The following is a 20,165-nucleotide window of genomic DNA, read 5'->3' as shown; positions in this document are numbered from 1 at the left end:
TTTCATCTGGTCCAAGCTCTAATAAAGTTTTATTTGATTCCGAGCCAAAGGTGCGGCTTCTTTAAAATAAAGCCATTTTTAGGGACCTATATATAGGAACGATAAAATTAAAATTAGGATACATATCTCATTTATCGAATTTTCATTTCTTTTTCATTTCATTTTCATTTCGATATATATAAAAAGTTATTCACGCACAAACAAATTCCAGTTTAAAATCCAAATTATAACTGATACTTCAAAGTAAACAAGGTTTCTTAATTCCAAAACAAACAAAAAATTAAACTACGCACAAGAATTTGTTTTCTGATTCAATCACGAAATTAATTTTTAATTGAAATGTCTTTAATCACAGAAATGATAGTATCAATTAAAAAATTAATTGATCCAATTAAAAAATTATTTGCTACTATTAATTTTCGTGATTGGTTTTTGTTTCAATTAAAAAAATTGTTGATTCAATTAAATTTTTAATTGAATATTTTTTAAAACTCAATTAAAATTTTAATTGGAAATTTTTTCGTGAAATTTTTTTCTGTGTAAAGAAACAAAATCCTCAAAATAATTCTTAGCCTGTACATGAAGCGTTTTTTTTCTAAAATTTAAAGATTCAATATATCAGTAAATTTAAAGACGAATTCTTTAAATCAAATATGTCTTTTTTATTTTAAGGAACATTTTTCTTAGTTGAAACATAGGATTTGTGCCCTAAATTTAAACAATTTTTTGAATCAAAGAATATAAACTTTCTTTTTAGTATTATTCTAAAGAAATTCGCCCTTGACATTGAGTAAATTGAGTGTCCCAAAATGTAATCCTTTATATTAGGTCAATATGATCCAAGGCCACTAAAGGCGAAGTTTTCCTAAAGGAAGATGGTATTTATGGTACACTCAGAGAAGGAATATGATCACCCCAAACATGTTTCAAAAGTAAAATATTTTTTTTTGAGCGGTAAACATGGAACATGTTTAATAACGAGAAAAGTAACTAATTATTTCAGAACAAAATTTCTAGTGCAAAGTTATAAGACATATGTCTTAATGTACTAGGAAGATTCAACGAATAAATAAATAAATTTTCAATTATATTTTTAATTAGAAATGTTAATTGGGATAATAAATATTTTAATAAAAAATGTAAAAAAAATCAATATTTTTCTAAACATTATTTATTATTTGATTAAAAACGTAAATTGTATCAGTTAATTGTTTAATTGATAGCGTTTTTATCTTTTTAATTGGAAATATTATGATGACATTTTTTCACTGAATATATTGTAATTGTGTAATTGCAAACGTTAGCTATTTTTTCCAGTAAAATATTGTGAAAAAACGGGAAATTTCTAAATTTAATTTCCGAAAAAAGGAATGAAAATATTATAAAATCTCGGGAATTCCCAGGATCCTTTTCCTGGACAAATAATTGTAGTAGTAGTATCTTTATTTCATAATTTTCATTTGTATAAACAGGGTATACAATTTTTGATTTAAAATTTTTTTAATAAATCTTATCTCTATATATACTCCTCAGATTACATTTACATCTTGTTACCTTTTCATACAATGTCGACTTTTGGACTTTTCGTCGATTTTTCGACAAATCGATTTTTGACTTTTGTATTCCTAGACGCTACTTCGTTCAGCATAGTTGAAATTCAAAATTAAGAACATACATGAAACCATCATTAGTTTGGATCGAGAAATAAAATGCCTGAAATTAGTAAGCTGCTCCCGACTTTTTAGCACAATGCTGTTGCTCTTAGAGCAAAAAATCATTGAAATACCAGCGATTCCACAGCTGATAAAAGAAGTGGGCGTTTGCTGGAAGTAATGATACAACTACATTTTCGTTACTGTTTTTAATATTAGGAATTTTTCAATCCGATGATATTTCATAGAAACACCTGGCAGCCCTTATTACATTTTCATTATTCCAAAATTTGTGTTTCCCTAAGGGCCAGGTATATGAATACACACAATCCAATGGAGGTTGAGTAAGAGCACAACGCCAACAGGTAGAAGTATGCAGTAAGATATATTCATAACGATGAGTTTCACTGTGCTCGCTCTCTCATATTAAGCAATACAGGTTTCTCTCAAGTAGTAGACATGTCTTACAAAGATCTCCGCCTTGGTTTCTATTTACCTGGTCTCTAGACGGTTAGTAGTAAAATCATCGCCATAGGAGTGAAACAAAGATTCGAATCGTTGCGTTTTTCTTGAAGATTGTGAAAACGTACATACCAAAAAGATATTAAAACTGGTTTCATGAACAAACACAACTGCCTAATCATTTTGGAATTTCATTTTAGTTCTTTAAAGATGAAACACTCATTCGTATACTATTATTAACAAAAAATAAACGTTGACAAATTTAAAAACAAAAGTTACAAAACAAATCGAAAAGGTGCAATATAAATCACAAAAATATATAAATCAAAGGCACGAAGTAAAAGAAATCGATCATAAAAATGCCCTGTTCGGCTGTTACGCTTTCTATAGCTACAATATCCGCCATCATAGCTACAGCTTTGCTTTGCATTGCATTTTCTACAGATAACTGGTTACACTATGAGGTGAAAAGAAGCAACATACAGGTGTGTATCCACTAATAAACTAGAATGATCCTACGAAAATCCCCGAAAGAAAATACGACCGACATAGTAATCAGAGAACATGCAAAAAAGAAAATATACAAAAAATCTCGTTAGTATCAATCAAAAATATGTAGAAAACTTTCTACAACATTTTGAGTTAATATCTAAATTAATCTAATGATTGGTTATTGAACATACCTAGCACATACATTATGACATATGCATGCATGTACGTACAAAGATTTAACATTTTCATAAAGTACAAACGTACAAAACTTGTATATATGCGAACCAAATGGCCATTATTATATGGTTATGGTGGCTATATTTAAAGGCTTTGTGAGTACGTGTGAGTTGGGATGGAATGCGACTTGACTTGTACACAAAGAAAGAAAAAATCCAAATCAATACTGGATATTAGACATGTACGTATGTGTGCTCAAGAGAATAAAAACTATCTTGGAGCAATACACACACGCACTCTCATTTTACCATCTCTTAGTTGCTCTCTTTGATCGAACACCGAAAGGGACTTTACAAATAGAGTAGATTTTCATAGATGGAAAATAGACGCTCGGAAAATTGCCTACCAAGACTCAATTGCAATTGTGCTAAAATATTTGCATTAGTTTTTCTTTCTTCAAACATCTCATTATTATCTCAAATATTTGTAAAGCTGCTAATCCATATATATTGAGAGTTTATGTTAGCTCTACGGAGAAATCATAACAAAGAAATATGAATGTATAAGTTGTGAAATATTTGTGTATGGTGCATCTCTACTAAACTCTTTCCTGTTTTCACTTTCGGAAATAGACTTTCTCATTTTGGGTTATTTTGTAAACTGTTTGCAAAGGCTAGAGAAATTTCATATTTTAATAAATACAACATGCTCGATCGTCTACGAATGGGCATCCAAAAATACTTGGGCCGTTTGGCACCCTTGAAATGGTAATTTTGATTCGAGACATGACCTCGCAATATAGCATTATAACATGGAAAACATAATTGATCGCATGACCATTAAGTTTGGGGGTGTTTTGTTTGGCAACACCTACAAAAATTACCAATTTGCAAAATTGCACTAATAAACTAAGTAAATATGGCCGAAAGTGAGGTCGAACCGAATAATTGTACCCTTCATTATTGATTATGGATTAAATATCAATAGCATAACAATTGATGTCATAAGCGGAGAATAAAGATGGCCAAATTTTTGTCGACTGCTATTAAATCTAAATTTGCATCCTCGGCGGTGGCGGCTTAGTAATTGAACCGAAGGCATATTGCCTAATCAGTAATTCTAATGTAAGGTATTAAAAACGATATTTAACCAATTTGACCTTTAACAGCCCAGCAAAAAAAAAATTTGACCTTTAACAGCCCAGCAAAAAAGCGTCGCCTAAAAGGTAACGAAAATGTTCTTTTTGGATCCGGAAGTGGTGCAAAATTGACGCAGAAGCGATGAATTTAACATGGGCTTGTCATAGGACGGAAGTCCTCCATTTCAACAGCCGTTGAACTGAACTTTCATCACTTCTTTAGGTGTGATCCGAATTTAATGTTTTGGATGTAAATTAAACAATGCTGTGATATTTTGTCAAATAAATAATTTTTATAGTTTTTTATAATTTTTAATATATTCTAACGCTTGTCGGAAACGTTTGACCTCAAATATTGTCAAAAATTCACAATATTTTCAGATTGGATTTAGCATTTTTTTCGACAAACTTTAAATTTAAATTAAACATTTTATGAATTTTTACTCTGTTTTTAACCTATTTGAAACAAAAAAAGTTAAAATTACCCATTAAAAGTATGAAAAAACCAAGTTGTAAAAAAATTAATTAAAAGAACATCTTGGGTAGTTAAAATAAAGAACATCATTGGGAGTGCATCTTATGGAAGTGCTTTTAACGTTGTGCCTTTGGAAGAACTTCCAAATTTTTTTGCTGGGAGTGAATTAATGATGTTATTCATTATTGTTTATCACAATGGACTGAATAGTCTAAGTGAGTCTGAATCAAATCGGGCTGCCACTTTAACCTTTAATAATTTTATTAATGTAATATTAGAGTTATTATTAATATTCCCTTATAAAAATCTACTTAGTCGGTATGAGTAAATGCAATCGGCAGTGGAGTCAGGGGATATAATTTTCTGCTCATTAATTGAACGCACTTATATACTGAAAAAAACTTACTATGTTCCAATGATTTTACCTTTACACCTTGGTATTGATTCCGAGCCAAAGAAGCGGAGACTTAAGGATTCATTTGAGACTCAATTCACTTTTAGATATAAGCTTAGCGTACCTTATACTAGGACAAAAATTTTAATTTATTCGCTTTTTCGTCGATTATCCTAATGTATTATCAAAATCCTTCATTCAAAGTGTGTCTCTTATATATTAAATTTGCTTTAACCCAGGAAAGTCATCCTTATTTTTTTTTTTGTACTAAAGTCATCATTCGTCATTTTGACTACGGCCTATTTCAAGGCTCTATAAATTGCACCATGATCAAAAATGATAACAACAATTTCAATCAGTTCAATTTTTATTAATAATAAAGAAAGATTTATATATTGGTTGACTTAATATAACTTAAATTTATCATTTTCCAAGCGACCAAAAAACACTTTACGTCCAAATTAAAATTTAGCGTCGTCATTTTGACGAAGGATGACGGGTTAAAGAAAATTTTTTGAGTCAAAACAAAACTTCGTTCCTCTTGAAAGATATTGCAATTTTGATAGATAATCGGACAGACAAGACTAGTTTAACACATAACTCCTCTATGAAGAAGAATAACGTATAAATATGTACTTTATGGAAGTAAACCAATATTTGGATGCATTTGAATGATAAATTGGATAGTATATAAATATATATTCCTACACATACCCATATATGCAAAAAATCTTTGAAAGCAGTTGGAATGTTGTTATTTCCATAAATTATTGGCGCCAAATCATGACCATATTAAGCATGTCGCATTTTATTCTTACTTTCTTAGTTGACTTTGAACTTCTTTGTATGGTCTTTGATTTCTGTACTCACGTTTAGTTTATAAAATCCCAGCAAAAAAAGCGTCGCCACAAAAGTAATGAAAATGTTCTTTTTGGATCCGGAAGTGGTGCAAAATTGACACAGAAGCGATGAATTTAACATGAGCTTGTCATAGGACGGAAGTCCTCCATTTCAACAGCCGTTGCACTGAATTTGCATCACTTCTTTACGTGTGATTCGAATTCAATGTTTTAGATGTAAATTAAAAAATTATGTGATATTTTGCCAAATAAATAATTTTTATAATTTTTAATGGATTCTAACGCTTGTCGGAAACATTTGAACTCAAATATTTTCAAAAATTCACAATTTTTTCAGATTGGATTTAGCATTTTTTTCGATAAAATTTAAATGATTTGTACCATTTTATGAATTCTTACTCTGTTTTTACCCTATTTGAAGAAAAAAAAATAAAATTATCCATTAAATGTATGAAAAAACCAAGTTATAAAAAATTGAATTAAAAGAACTTCCCGGGGGATTAAAATAAAAAACATCATTGGGAGTGCATCTTCCGGAAGTGCTTTTAAAGTTGTGCTTTTGGAAGAACTTCCAAATTTTTTTGCTGGGATGTTTAAGACATACTTGAGATACAGGAAATTTAATAAGGCTGGAGAAATTTTTGAAAAAAAAAATATGGACTTAAATTAAAATAAAATTACAAATGTTACTAAAATAGAATAATTTTAGCTTCAGTTTTACACGACCGTGAAAAACAGTAGGGCTGATGACACAATTTACCGACTATCCAGAATATTAAAATTTTGAGGAGTCTCAGGGTGCAAAAATATAACCATAGCGATAGGCGTTAAGTGAAACATTTTGTCCTCGACGACAAATACAATAGGCCTGTCGGCAAATATTTCCTTTTTTCATGTTTCCGAGTGTTGTTTTTGCCAATACATCATTATTTTGCAGTAGTAAACATTAAAGTTGAATAAAAACATGTAATGGCTTGTTATTCGATAATGTTGACAACCGGACACCTCTCAAAAGTGGACAATTGTCGTTAGAAATAATTATCTTGGGAGATAAACTCTAGATTAGGTCCTAGCCGGATTTGATTGGGTCCATGACTGATGAACACAATTTTAAACAATTTTTAAACCAATAGTTATTCTAATAACATTTAGATGTAATTCATCACATTTTTTCAAAACATTTCTTAGCACCATATATAAGTTATACGATGGTATAATGTAGGTTAAGTGGCAGCCCGATGTATCAGGCTCACTTAGACTATTCAGTCCATTGTGATAACACATTGGTGAACTTCTCTCTTATCATTGAGTGCTGCCCGATTCCATGTTAAGCTCAATGACAAGGGACCTCCTTTTTATAGCCGAGTCCGAACGGCGTTCCACATTGCAGTGAAACCACTTAGATAAACTTTGAAACCCTCAGAAATGTCACCAGCATTACTGAGGTGGGATAATCCACCGCTGAAAAACTTTTTGATGTTCGGTCGAAGCAGGAATCGAACCCACGACCTTGTGTATGCAAGGCGGGCATGCTAACCATTGCACCACGGTGGCTCCCGTGGTATAATGTAGAAAAATTGTAAATAAGTTTTTGGACTCAATATTCCCGAATTCGCAACGGACCTTGGACGGACTATATATCTATAATCACAATTGATTTTGATTACAATATTCGATTTCTTTTGAATAAGTATTAATAATTTCCTTCTTTTTCAGGCATTCGCTGCAAAACATTCAGATTCGGAAACCATATTGGCGAATATGAATAACAAATATTATTATTACACACGAACCCGAGGTCTTTTTAGAATATGCTATCCCAAGGAGAAACCTCCAACCAGTGCAGGTATGTGACATACTTTTTAGAGATACATTTAGAGGAGTGTGTATTTAATTTTTTTTTTGATATTCCAGTTCCAACCTATTTATCACCAATTGAGACACATTGTTCTAACATTGACTATTTTCCACAAATGGAGGAAGATAAAATATCCAGTGAAGATGTAACATCAAGACTGCATTTGGCACGTTCATGTATTGCAATGTTCATTCTAAGGTAAGCTAATTTTGAATGTATTCATTTATTTAAGATTAGTATTAACTTTATAGTTTTACTCAAAGACTATGTGTTGTAAAAAATTAATCCAACCAATATTCCTCCTGTACATGTAATGTAGACATCTGTTTCGGATTTTCACAAGCTCAACTGCTGATTCCAATTATTTCACATTGGCAAAGACAATTGGAAAGAACACTTTCTCCTTTACCAAAAATTCGATATATTTCAGCCCTGCTATATGTTTACATTTCTCTCAAAAATGTTGGCCATTATTTTTCTGGCCGGTGGGAGAGTAAATCAGAGTATGGCCTTCGAGTGCAGAGGGTTCCTTCACTCAAAAAAAAAACTTTGCTTGGATCCAAAGTTTTTTACCTTCCTTTAAGGATTTTGGTATTGATTCCGAGCCAAAGATGCGGCTTCTTTAAAATAAAGACTTTTTTGCGAGCTATGTTGCTTTAAATCCAGGATCAATAAAATTAAAATTAAGATACAGATTCTATTTATCGACTTTTCATTCTCTTTTCGCGGTATATTCATAAAGCTATTCACGTACAAACAAATGACACTAGTTTAGTTTAAAGAAATTTGTTCTTAATATTTTGTAAATTTCCATTACTAAAATTTAGGTTGGGTAATCTTTAGTATTAATTCGTTGATCGTCGATAATCAACCAATATACAAATTCGTTAGTACAACGATTGGTTGCGTTATATTAACGTAATTTTCGTTATATTAGCGAACGAAAGTAAGTCAGCGAACATTTATTGTTTATAGGGTTGCTGATATGCAACGTAGCACAGTACAGCACTATGTTTTTTAAATTGTTTTTTTTTTTTTGTATTTTATCGTCCAAAAGCAAAAAAGTCGGAAATAACATCAAATTTTACAATGAGTTAAGATTTGTTTCAATTTGCTACCTTTGGCACGAATTATGACCTTCAAACGTCTGCTAAGCCAATGCACGAAATTGGATCTACACATTGGTATTTTTTAGTGGCAACCTTACTCTCCAAAATGTCCCAGGCGCAAAAGCCGGATTGAGATCCGAGGATTTTTGTGGCCATTGAAACAAGAAACTTCCTTGTTAAGCCATTCTTGTTTTAAGCATGCTAAGTTCTGTTGAAATCAATACTGTCTTTAGGACATTTTCCCGATAATATTCGACATTCGACTAGCGGAGAGCGGTCCACACCATTACCATAGGTGGCGCTTAAGTTCTGGTGGCCAATCGAAGGTATATATTTGCACCTGACCTCTTTGGAAATTAAACCAGATCATTTTGCTTGTTCACCAACTGCTCAATTTGGAATGACTTCTCAGAAACCAAGTTCGGTATCGAAGCAACTCCTTGGCTCTTTCCAGTCTTTCTTTTTTGGAATTTTGGAAGTTCAATGGGTTTAGTTCATGCTTGTCATTACTGCAACCATTCTGCACTGAAAAAAAAGCATACTCGGTTCCAAAGATTTTGTCTTTACTTTAAAAAATTTGGTATTGATTCCGATCCAAATAAGCGGAGAATACAAGTAAGGATACTTTTAAGACACAACTCTCTTTTAAATTTAGGTTTTCTGTACTTGCTTCTAGGAAGCAAATTTTATTTTTTCGCTTTCTCAGCTTGTTTTCTTCATATGCTATCAAAGTCCTTTAAAAACGAGTTAACGGCAACTTTATTTTCCAAATTAGGACTCGACTTCCAGTAGAAATTATGCTATGTTTGAAGTAAAAAACTTCTTTAAAATAAAGTTTTGAAAAACATGTCCTATATTTGAACGATTTTTTGCTTTGTAGTCAAGATGCAAAAAGACAATAAATTCAAAGACAATTTCATTAAATTTAAAGAATTTTTCTGAATTATTAAAGTCAAGTTGACATTAGCCTATAAACTTTTTCTTTCATGTTAAGATACCACTTTTTAAGTCAAATCACTTAATTATAAGGACAATACGACTTCATTGAAAAGTTTATCGACTTTTGGACAAGAAAAATAACTTTATTTTATAGAAATGCGTCATCTATGCTAAGCAAAATTTGTATTCGTATTTTAAAGACATGAAATCTTTGACTTCACGACAATATTTTTTTCAGTGTGGTATTGATTCCGAGCCAAAGAAGAGGAGCAACTCTAGAGATTTAAGACACAATTCACTTTTAAATTTAAGAAACAAATGGCAAATTAAACGTTTTTAAGGACGATTTCTTTAATATTTACGAATCGCTTGTGAATTATTAAAACCACACCCAAAAAAGTGAACCCACCGTGGAAGAAAATGTAGGTTAATTTTAGAAAATTTTAACCAAAATAGTTTTCTAATTGCAACATATTATAAATAAGTTAATACTTTTTGTCAAACTTAAGAACTTTTTTTTAAATAATTAATTTTTTCTGGTGTTTAAGAAAATTTCAAATGTTGAAAGAAAAAATTGGATTTAAAAATTGTTAAAGACAGGTACAATTTTAGTAAAATTTACTCATTTGAGAGATTTATGAACTAAATTTAAGCATACTTCTGCCATTTTAGGAAAATGTGAACTATTTTATTTTGTAGTAAAATTGTGCACTATATTTGTATACAACTTTTTTTCTTATTTTTAGTTCACGTTATTAAAGTTAGCAAAAAATTATTCAAATAAGGAACATTTACTCATATTGTGCAAAATTTAACTAAAATCAACTAATCTTCATGAACTAATATAAAGTTCAGTTGGCATTAGAGCCCCTTTTTCTGGGTGCAAGTTAACCTACACAGATAAATATGTCTGATTCAATCACGAAATGAATTGATTCAATTAATTTTTTATTTGTTTCAAAGAAGAAAATGATAGCATAGATCACAGAATTAATTGGAAATTAAAACTATTCTTAAATAAAAAAATATTGATTTCTTCGACACTTTCCGTTAATTTTTATGCCCTACACCTTAGGGGGGTATATTAACTTTGTCATTCCGTTTGTAACACATCGAAATATTGCTCTAAGACCCCATAAAGTATATATATCCAGGGTCGTGGTGAAATTTTGAGTCGATCTAAGCATGTCCGTCCGTCTGTTAAAATCACGCTAACTTGCGAACGAAACAAGCTATCGACTTGAAACTTGCCACAAGTACCCAGCAAAAAAGAGCTTCCAAAAAAGTAATTTGGATCCCCAATCTGTAATCCGGAAGTAGTGCAAACTTGGATCATCTCCAATGAATTTTACATGGGCTTGTCATAGGACGGAAGTACTCCCTTTTTGGATCCTTTGCATTGCTTTAGAAGTTGTGCCCTGGAAGTTAATTTGAATGAAGAAATTTAAATAGCGAAGAGAACAATTTTTTTTCAACCAATTTCACTTTTTTTCATCCATATGTTGTTTTATTACACAATTATTTTCCTATAATCTAATTTTTACAATTTGAAAAACTTGTTCGCTCCGACCAGGGGTTGAACCTGGGTTTGCTGGCACCATAACAGAACGCCTTAGCACACTCAGCCACAAACGCCATTGAACATAAAGCGTCGAAAGTTCAATTCAAATGTTTGTGATATGATCGTAATACGACACCAAGGAATAACATTATAATTGCTTCTCGAGATGTTCTTTATTAGTATGAACGAAAAAATAGGAAACGCAGGTTCAAATCTCACCAGTGGCAATTTATTTTATCAAATATTTTTCTAAAAAGTAATTTTTTTATGTCATGCATCGTTTTTATTTTTTATTTTCGGCATATATTTTCGTATAAATATATTTTTTCCATTAAAAATCAAAAATAAATAAATAAATAAAAATTCTCGTAATTTGCAAAACCTTCTCAAAAGAACTTCCATGGAAGCGAAAAAGTCAAACGGCAAAGGTTCAAATCCTAGCGGGGATGAAATTTATTTTTTTTATTATTATTTTTTTACTTTTAGTTTTTAGTTTTTTTTATTAGTTTTCTATTTTTTTTTTTTGTAAAATTTAATTGTACAAAATTTGCACTTAAAATAGCCTGATTGCTTTGTTTCTAATACTATGGAGCCACCGTGGTGCAATGGTTAGCATGCCCGCCTTGCATACACAAGGTCGTGAGTTCGATTCCTGCTTCGACCGAACACCAAAAAGTTGTTCAGCGGTGGATTGTCCCACCTCAGTATTGCTGGTGACATTTCTGAGGGTTTCAAAGCTTCTCTAAGTGGTTTCACTGCAATGTGAAACGTAGTTCGGACTCGGCTATAAAAAGGAGGTCCCTTGTCATTGAGCTTAACATGGAATCGGGCAGCACTCAGTGATAAGAGAGAAGTTCACCAATGTGGTATCACAATGGACTGAATGGTCTAAGTGAGCCTGATACATCGGGCTGCCACCTAATCTAACCTAATACTTGTCCACAAGGACTGCATCGGAAGTAGAAAAAAATCATTGGGGAATCCCAAGATGCGCTTTAGAAGAAATGTTTGTGCACTTGTCCAAAAGGACTGCATCGGAAGTGGAAAAAATTATTGGGGGATCCCACGATGCGCTTTAGAAGAAATGTTTGTGTACTTGTCCAAAAGGACTGCATCGGAAGTTGAAAAAACTCGATGGGGGATTCTGGGATGGGCTTTAAAAGAAATGTTTGTGGAACAACTTCCAATTTTTTTTGCTGGGTAGTTGTTATTGATGTTGGTCGAATGGTATTGCAAATGGGCCATATCGGACCACTTTTACGTATAGCCCCCATATAAACCGACGCTCAGATTTGGTACATGATGTTAGTATATGGTCTCTAACAACCATGCCAAAATTGGTCCGCATCGGTCCATAATTACATATAGCCCCCATATAAACCGATCCCCAGATTTGACCTCCGGAGCCTCATGGATGAGCAAAATTCATCCGATCCGGATGAAATTTGGTACATGGTGTTAGTATATGGTCTCTAACAACCATGCAAGAATTGGTCCATATCGGTCCATAATTATATGTAGCCCCCATATAAACCGATCCCCCATTTGACGTCCTGAGCCCCTTGGAAGAGCAAAATTCACCCGATACTGTTGAAATTTGGTACGTGGTGTTAGTATATGGTCTTAATTATATATAACCCCCATTTAAACCGATCCCCAGATTTTGCCTCCGGAGCTCTAGGAGGAGCAAAATTCATCCAATCCGGTTGGAATTAGGTATGTGGTGAAATTTGGTGCATTGCGTTAGTATATGGCGACTAACAACCATACCAAAATTGGTCTATAGTTATATATAACCGATCCCCAAAAATAATCTACCAAAATTTTATTTCTATAGAAAATTTTGCCAAATTTTATTACTATAGGTAAATTTTGTCAAAATTTTATTTCTATAGAAAATTTTGTTAAAATTTTATTTCTATACAAAATTTTGTCAAGCTGAATTATATACGTATTTAATCGACTTTTTTGTTTGTTTAATATATACCCCGTATGGACTAACTTACAATTGAGAAGACGGTGTTAAGAAGTGTTACCGCAACCCAAGTAATTCGATTGTGGGTGACAGTCTTTAGTACAAGTTCCTATGCAATCCATGGTGGAGGGTACATAAGATTCGGCCTGGCCGAACTTACGGCCGTATATACCATATATGGATTAGCCGACACTGAGACATATGTATAGTCAGGCTTGTAAGATGGATGTCTGGCATTTTCTTTTCAATAGCATAATAATATTAATTCCTTAATCTTCATGTCCATTTAGCTGGCATTTAAAATTGTAATGTAGAATACTTGTTTTAATTGGTTCAATTAAAAATCTAATTGATTTTGGTCTCTTCTTTAGCTTTATTACAACCTTCTGCGCATTTTGGACCGGTCTTTCTGGATGTTGGAAAAGATCATCGGGTGCGATTACCGCTACTTCGATACTATTGCTTGCAACATGTTTACTTGCTGCCGGTGCTATGGGTCTTTGGCATACTGTTGAATTCTTTGAAAAGGAGAAAGTCGTAGGTGAAGATTACTACCAGCAGTGGAATACGGTAAATAAAAAATCAATATCCTGGAATATTGAAATTAATATTTTCTATTATTCACAGGTATTACGAGACAATACAAAAATTACCTATGATTGGTCCTATATTGTTGCATGGGCCGGCGTTGGTTCGTGTCTATTAGCAGCCATATTACTATCAGGAGCTGCTGTATGCTTGAGAAGCGAACGTGAGAAGGAAGAACAACTTAATTTACAATATCTTATGCCAGGTAAGTTATTCGATATTTAATCGATTTCAATGAGAGTTTTATTTCATTTGTATTTCAACAATCTCTGGACGATTGACTTGACTCAGAGAATTCGAATCGGTTAACTATGAACTTAACGACAGTGGAAAAACTACAACCGCAAAGTCCTGGTAGATATTTAAGTAACCTTTTTTCTTCCCTTCAGAAATTGAGCAATGTTTCAAATTTCTTGTTTGATGATTTGTCATTATTTCGATTTCTACTACTGGATTAGGTTAGGTTGAAAAGGGACATCGATTTCATACTTTTTCCAATAGTTCTCTGATTTTCAACTTCTTCAGATTTTCAAGTGTGCCAAGAACCTATTTCTGCCAAAGGCGGGTGTATTGCTCTTGCGTTCTCTAAGTTCCGGCTATTTTTTATTATCATAGGATTACCAGATGATGTGAATTCTATCTTTTTCAACATACACTGAAAAAAGCCTTCCCGGTTCCAAATATTTTACTTTTACACTGATGATTTTGGTATTGATTCCAAAACTCGCATTCGTATTGTAAGGACAAAAAATCGTTGGCCTCACGACAGTGTAACATATGGCCGTCTGCTTGCATTCCACTCACGGTTGCCAAAATCTACCAAAAATGGTAGATTTTTTACTGTTTGGTAGCTTGGTAGAATTCTTGATGTTTTGGTAGATTTTGCAAAATATTCCTCATCAAATAAGAGGTACTTCAACTTGCTATAGAAATAAAAGATTGGCAAAATTTCCAATGGAAATACAATTTTGACAAAATTTTCTATAGAAAAAAAAAATTTTGACAAAATTTTCTATAGAAATAAAATTTTGACAAAATTTTCTATAGAAATAAAATTTTGACAAAATTTTCTATAGAAATAAAATTGTGACAAAATTTTCTATAGAAATAAAATTTTGACAAAAGTCAATTGCTTTGAAATTTTTAATTTTCGTGTTATTTCATACGATCAATTGTGAGTAAATTCTCGCTTTTTGTAGATGTAGTCCCGTGCAAGCAAATCGTTAAAACATTTAAAATTCGACTCATTTACAATGCAAGGGGTATTTATACACCCAAAACAAAAAAATGTCGCTAATAGGAGAGATCATTCATTTATTCGAAAAAAAAATTATCCGCAAAAATTTGATCAGAACTTTAAATATTGTTTTTTTTTTTGAAATTTGGTTGATTTGTGGTAAAATTTTCTTCTTCTTGGTAGATTATTTGTGACACGAGTGGCAACCATGATTCCAGCAAATCCGGTGGCCCACATTTTCTTCTATTACTCTGATATCTTTTGAGCCATACAGCAATATATTTTCATATACACTCAAAAAAGTTTACTTAGAACCAAAGATTTTGACATTCACTTAAGGATTTTGGTATTGATTCCGAGCCAAATAACGGCTTACACAAAGATCCTGGTTGTCATATTTATGGTTGTTATATGATTCGTAGTCATTTTTATACTACTACTCTTCGTTATTGTTATTCCTATAGATTGTTCGATTTTTTTATAGTCCGCGTATCTAAACAATCTGAGGCAACTGGCTTAAAGTGGTCTAATATAGATATCTTCAAACACGTAATTTATTGATCCAATAAATTTGTCAATCATGGACATCGATTAAAAAATTAATTGGTCCAATTACAAAGGGTGATACGGTCAAAATTTGGTCAATATAAACTTGACGTATTTCTTTCAATTTTGCATTTAAAAAACCTGAACACCCCTCATTTTGAAGGTGTGTGTGTGTAGAATGTTGCTCCTATTTTGATTTGACTGCGTGGTAATGGACGACGAAACCTACGTCAAAGCCGACTACAAGCAGCTTCCGGGACAGGAAGGGGAAAGGTAGCAGATATTTTCAAGCACATAAAACTGTCAAAGTTCGCAAAGAAATATCTGGTTTGGCAAGCCATCTGTACCTGTGGCTTGAAAAGCAGCATTTTCATAGCTTCCGGGACTGTCAACCAAGAAATTTACGTGAAAGAGTGTTTGAATAAACGTCTGCTGCCTTTCCTGAAGAAACACGGTTGTTCCGTACTGTTTTGGCCGGATTTGGCATCTTGCCATTACGGTAAAAAGGCCATGGAGTGGTACGCCGCCAACAACGTGCAGGTGGTTCCCAAGGACAAGAACCCTCCCAACACGCCAGAGCTCCGCCCAATTGAGAAATACTGGGCTATTGTCAAGTGGAACCTAAAGAAGACCAAAAAAACTGCTAAGGACGAGCAGCAGTTCAAGGCAAACTGGCTTTCTGCGGCGAAGAAGGTGGACAAGGTGGCTGTACAAAATCTGATGGCAGGTGTCAAGCGTCAGGCCCGGAAATTCGGATTTGGAAAAGCGAAAGCCTAACTGAATATTTTTCCTGAATTTTATACTAATTGAACTTGAAAAAGAAATTTAATTTGATTTTTTAAATAAACGATTTCACCGATTTACACGCGTTTTCCCTTGACCAAATTTTGACCGTATCACCCTTTACAACAAAAGACGATTTAGCATATGTAAATTGGCACAGAAGTCACTTTTACGACACTTTATTTATATAACAATTTTATTTGTTTTTGTTTTTCAGTATATTCCCAAAAACAGGCTCCATACCCACCTTACGCCAATTACCCACAACCTCAAATGTTTGCCGGTCCATATTATCATGGGTCACAATATGGTCCATACAATTACTAAGGTGAAAACAAAGCGGAAAATGAACTTTAAATATCACAAATCAATACGTCTTCTTCCCATAGGTTCATAAAAAATTTTTGATGTCCACCAGACTGTACTCAAAATTAAAGTAACGAGTTTCGACACAATCCATGTTTATGTCGATTTATAGAGAGATCTGTCAAATTCAGGTAGAACGACAGACGAAAATTCTAGTGAAACACATGAAAATTATTTATTATAATATACATATACACATATATATTTTGTTTATTTGAAATTAAATGCAACCATAATCATAAGAATAATTAATAATTAATTCGAAAGACTTGTGCAGTGATTAAACAAAAAAAAAAGAGACACATATACTAGATATGTATGTACATGACTTTGTTATGGAATCTATCAACGAACGAATCTGTTATGTAGAACATATTAATGTATTTGTATAGAAATTCAGTTTGTTTAAGTTTAATATTTAAAATAAGTAAAAATTTGTAAAAACTAAACTTTGTCTTCCATGATATGATTGTAGTACACACAAACAAACACACACACATCAAAATATATTAATAGGTATTTCGTAAAAAGCATTGACGAACACATCATTTTTAAATAAAAAATTATTTCATAAAACGGCTATACTCTATTATTTATTTTTTGTTTTTAATTATACTTTGAACATTGATTGATTTGAGGTTATATTTTACATTCACTTTTATATAGTTAGGAATTGAGAAGTCTAGTTCGAGTTGAATTCTATTTGGGTTTCTTAAGTTCAACGAATTTATTCTCAGGTTGATACATTAAGAATCATACTAGCATCTGCTGACCTTCAAATATTAGTTTATTAATACACTATGTCTAATAAATTTCCAAGTAATATTACCTTTTCTCAACTATATAAAATAAGTACTTCCGCATTCCAATTTTAATAAAGATGTTGCCTTAACGATTTTGTCCTCCTTCGATCCCTACAAATATAATATAATTTTTCCTCAAAGGATAGCGTCACTGAATGTTATTACCTGGCAATAAAAGATTCCAAAATGTAGACACATGAATGGTGTTGTTATTCTCCTGGTGTTTTATTTAAATCATGCATTACTTACATATTGGCAGACTCATAGAATTTTGTTATTGATTTTCGTTCCTTCCAAAAAAAACCCAAAAATTTACTCACTACTTTAAAATTAAATTCATGCAAATAAAATGGGTAAACTATATTGATGAAATTATATTTCGAAGACACTTTTTTCTGGATGTAAAGAAACTACTTCATAATTTCAACGACAATATTTTGTATTTTTAAGAAGATGTTTTATCACAGAATGTTTCGTAAAATATTCATAAATTCTTAAAAACTTCTTCGTACTAATTGCTAAATTTGAAGAAAGTTTCGTATATATTACGAACTTGTTGCGAAAGAAAGTTAATGTAGAATTCTTCGTATATATTCATATTTTCATAAACTTTCACAATTATTTTAAGTTTTTTTTTAAATATATTTGCGTGCCATATTTAATATAGTGAAACGAAAAACTTTCGGTTCCACATTCTATAAAATAAAAAAAATAGTTAAAATAGTTTGATATACTATATTTTTATTTACAAAAATGTAAAAAATGAATTCTCTTCTTCACTAAAATAATAAACATGAACGTTATAAACATAAAAGATATAATACTATACCTGCAAATAAATGATTATGCTTCAACCGTCGAACCGAACGGATGTGAACGGTGTTTTCACATATTGGATTAATTAAATTTAGCGTAATAAGTACTTACTACGATTTTCAATTGTGGTGGTATATCAAGCCACCATGCAGCGAAATTCGAAGTCATCCACTGGGCTGTCATCTTCAGCCCAGTGGATGACCTAACCAAGAGTTAGGCCCAGAGATGGTCCAATTAGCAATTTTTTTGGGTTTTCTACCGTCACACGCACAGGAAAACCATGTTTGGACATGGTTGCCGCATCCATATAATGCTTATCTAGAGCATGTAATTCCCGCTAAAACCATGTATGGTCTAAATGTATGGTGGCAATAAGCATTTGAATGGTTCTCAAATACCGCAAACATGTTCTATCATTTAAATGATAGAATTTGAGACCATTATATGGTCGGGAAAATCATTTACCTGACCATTCAATTTTTTAAATTTTTTCAGGGAAAAAAGTATTCTTATAGGTTAAGTATAGACATGTCTAGAACCATTACATGGCCATAAAGACCATTTACATTTTGTTGTGACCATTTAATTTTTCAACTTTTTTGCAGCGAAAAGAATTTTATAAAAACATTGAGCAGGTACACACGATTTTCATTTTGCGCGTCAGTCGTGTGTTGATTGTTTCTTGGAATGGACGGAGAATACGGATTTACTGTGTTTTGTGTTAATTTATTTATTCAGAAGTGGCACGTGGTTTTTTGTGAACACAAAAAAGGAAAGTGTAATTGAAAAAATGTACCTGTTTTTTGTTCTGCATTTTGCTATATGGATCATTTATTTTTATTTGCAGTTACATGATGTCTGCGTTTGTACATTTGATGGGCACGATGTAAATATGGTATAATTACTTACTGTTGAAATTGAAATAAAATAGAGTGTGTAAAAATATATGATGTTTGCTTGAACGGCATTATAAATACAAATAAACAATGAATTAGTTTATAAATACATAAAAACAAATAAATAAAGTTAATTTTGTGTTTTCTTTTCTCAAGTGGTGTCCTTTTTTCGACGACGAAAAAAGTTTTTTCATAAAGATCAAAACATTTTAGGTTGTAACCATGTTCTTTTAACTAGAAGAAAAACATTTTGAATGAATGCCATAACATTTTAAATCGTGACCATTGTAACATCGTAACATTTTAGATGAGGACAATTGTATTTTTCTTAGAACCATGTTCACTGAGCTAACATGCTTGCAGGTGAAAATGTTACATGGTCGCCGCAAAAATAGCTCCTATCATATTATTTTGCTCTTCAAATATGATTGTGACAATCATGTTTCTTCTCTGCGTGCAAAAAGTCACCGTGCTGCAATGGTTAGCATGCCCGTATTGCATACACAAGGTCGTAGGTTCGATTCCTGCTTCGACCGAACACCAAAAAGTTTTTCAGCGGTGGATTATCTCACCTCAGTAATGTTGGTGACATTTCTGAGTGTTTCAAAGCTTCTCTAAGTGGTTTCACTGCAATGTGAAAGGAGGTCCTTGTCATTGAGCTTAACATGGAATCAGGCAGTACTCAGTGATAAGAGAAAAGTTCACCACTGTGGTATCACAATGGACTAAATAGTCTAAGTGAGCCTAATACATCGGCTAACCTAACCTAACCTACCGTCAAAAATTTGCAGTCGAAACGACTGTTGTGATTGTGGTTGAAAATTTGGATGGTTCTACGGTTCCTCTAGATAAATCTTCACTGCTTGATCTGCCTTAAAAGTCCTCCTGATGAAAGCGGTAAGAACAAGATCTGTGAATTAAAAACCGGGTTTTAAACTATTGCAATATACTGGCAAAGATATAAAGCAAGCTTGTATAATTGAAATGAACTAAACATATTCCTGCATCCTTCATTGAGCAATAGAGACACTGTCGTCA

The 20,165-nt window shown here is 32.3% G+C and overlaps 1 protein-coding gene across 2 annotated transcripts; it reads left to right on the top strand.

Annotated features, from left to right (window-relative positions):
- Window positions 1–2,166: 2,166 nt before the first annotated feature.
- Window positions 2,167–17,188, top strand: LOC142229545 (uncharacterized). Of its 2 annotated transcripts, XM_075300111.1 has the most exons (7): window positions 2,167–2,599; window positions 7,367–7,496; window positions 7,565–7,706; window positions 13,464–13,662; window positions 13,720–13,885; window positions 16,464–16,574; window positions 16,636–17,188. In XM_075300111.1, exons 1-6 carry the CDS (start codon window positions 2,474–2,476, stop codon window positions 16,571–16,573), a joined length of 873 nt encoding a protein of 290 aa, XP_075156226.1. In that variant the 5' UTR covers window positions 2,167–2,473; the 3' UTR covers window position 16,574; window positions 16,636–17,188. The 2 variants fall into 2 exon arrangements, with proteins under 2 accessions (XP_075156226.1, XP_075156225.1); XM_075300110.1 differs by having other exon boundaries at window positions 2,168–2,599; window positions 16,464–17,188.
- Window positions 17,189–20,165: the final 2,977 nt, after the last annotated feature.

This window comes from Haematobia irritans, chromosome 3 (assembly GCF_050003625.1).
Source record: "Haematobia irritans isolate KBUSLIRL chromosome 3, ASM5000362v1, whole genome shotgun sequence".
Classification (NCBI taxonomy): Eukaryota; Metazoa; Arthropoda; class Insecta; order Diptera; family Muscidae; genus Haematobia; species Haematobia irritans.
This window is presented reverse-complemented; position numbering and strand designations above follow the sequence as displayed.

Bases quoted from the DNA above. Each gene is read 5' to 3' on its own strand.
- LOC142229545 (XM_075300111.1), top strand. From the start codon at position 2,474: ATGCCCTGTTCGGCTGTTACGCTTTCTATAGCTACAATATCCGCCATC. The intron at 2,600-7,366 runs GTGTGTATCCAC...CTTCTTTTTCAG, and splicing joins TGAAAAGAAGCAACATACAG to GCATTCGCTGCAAAACATTC. The intron at 13,663-13,719 runs GTAAATAAAAAA...TATTATTCACAG, and splicing joins ACTACCAGCAGTGGAATACG to GTATTACGAGACAATACAAA.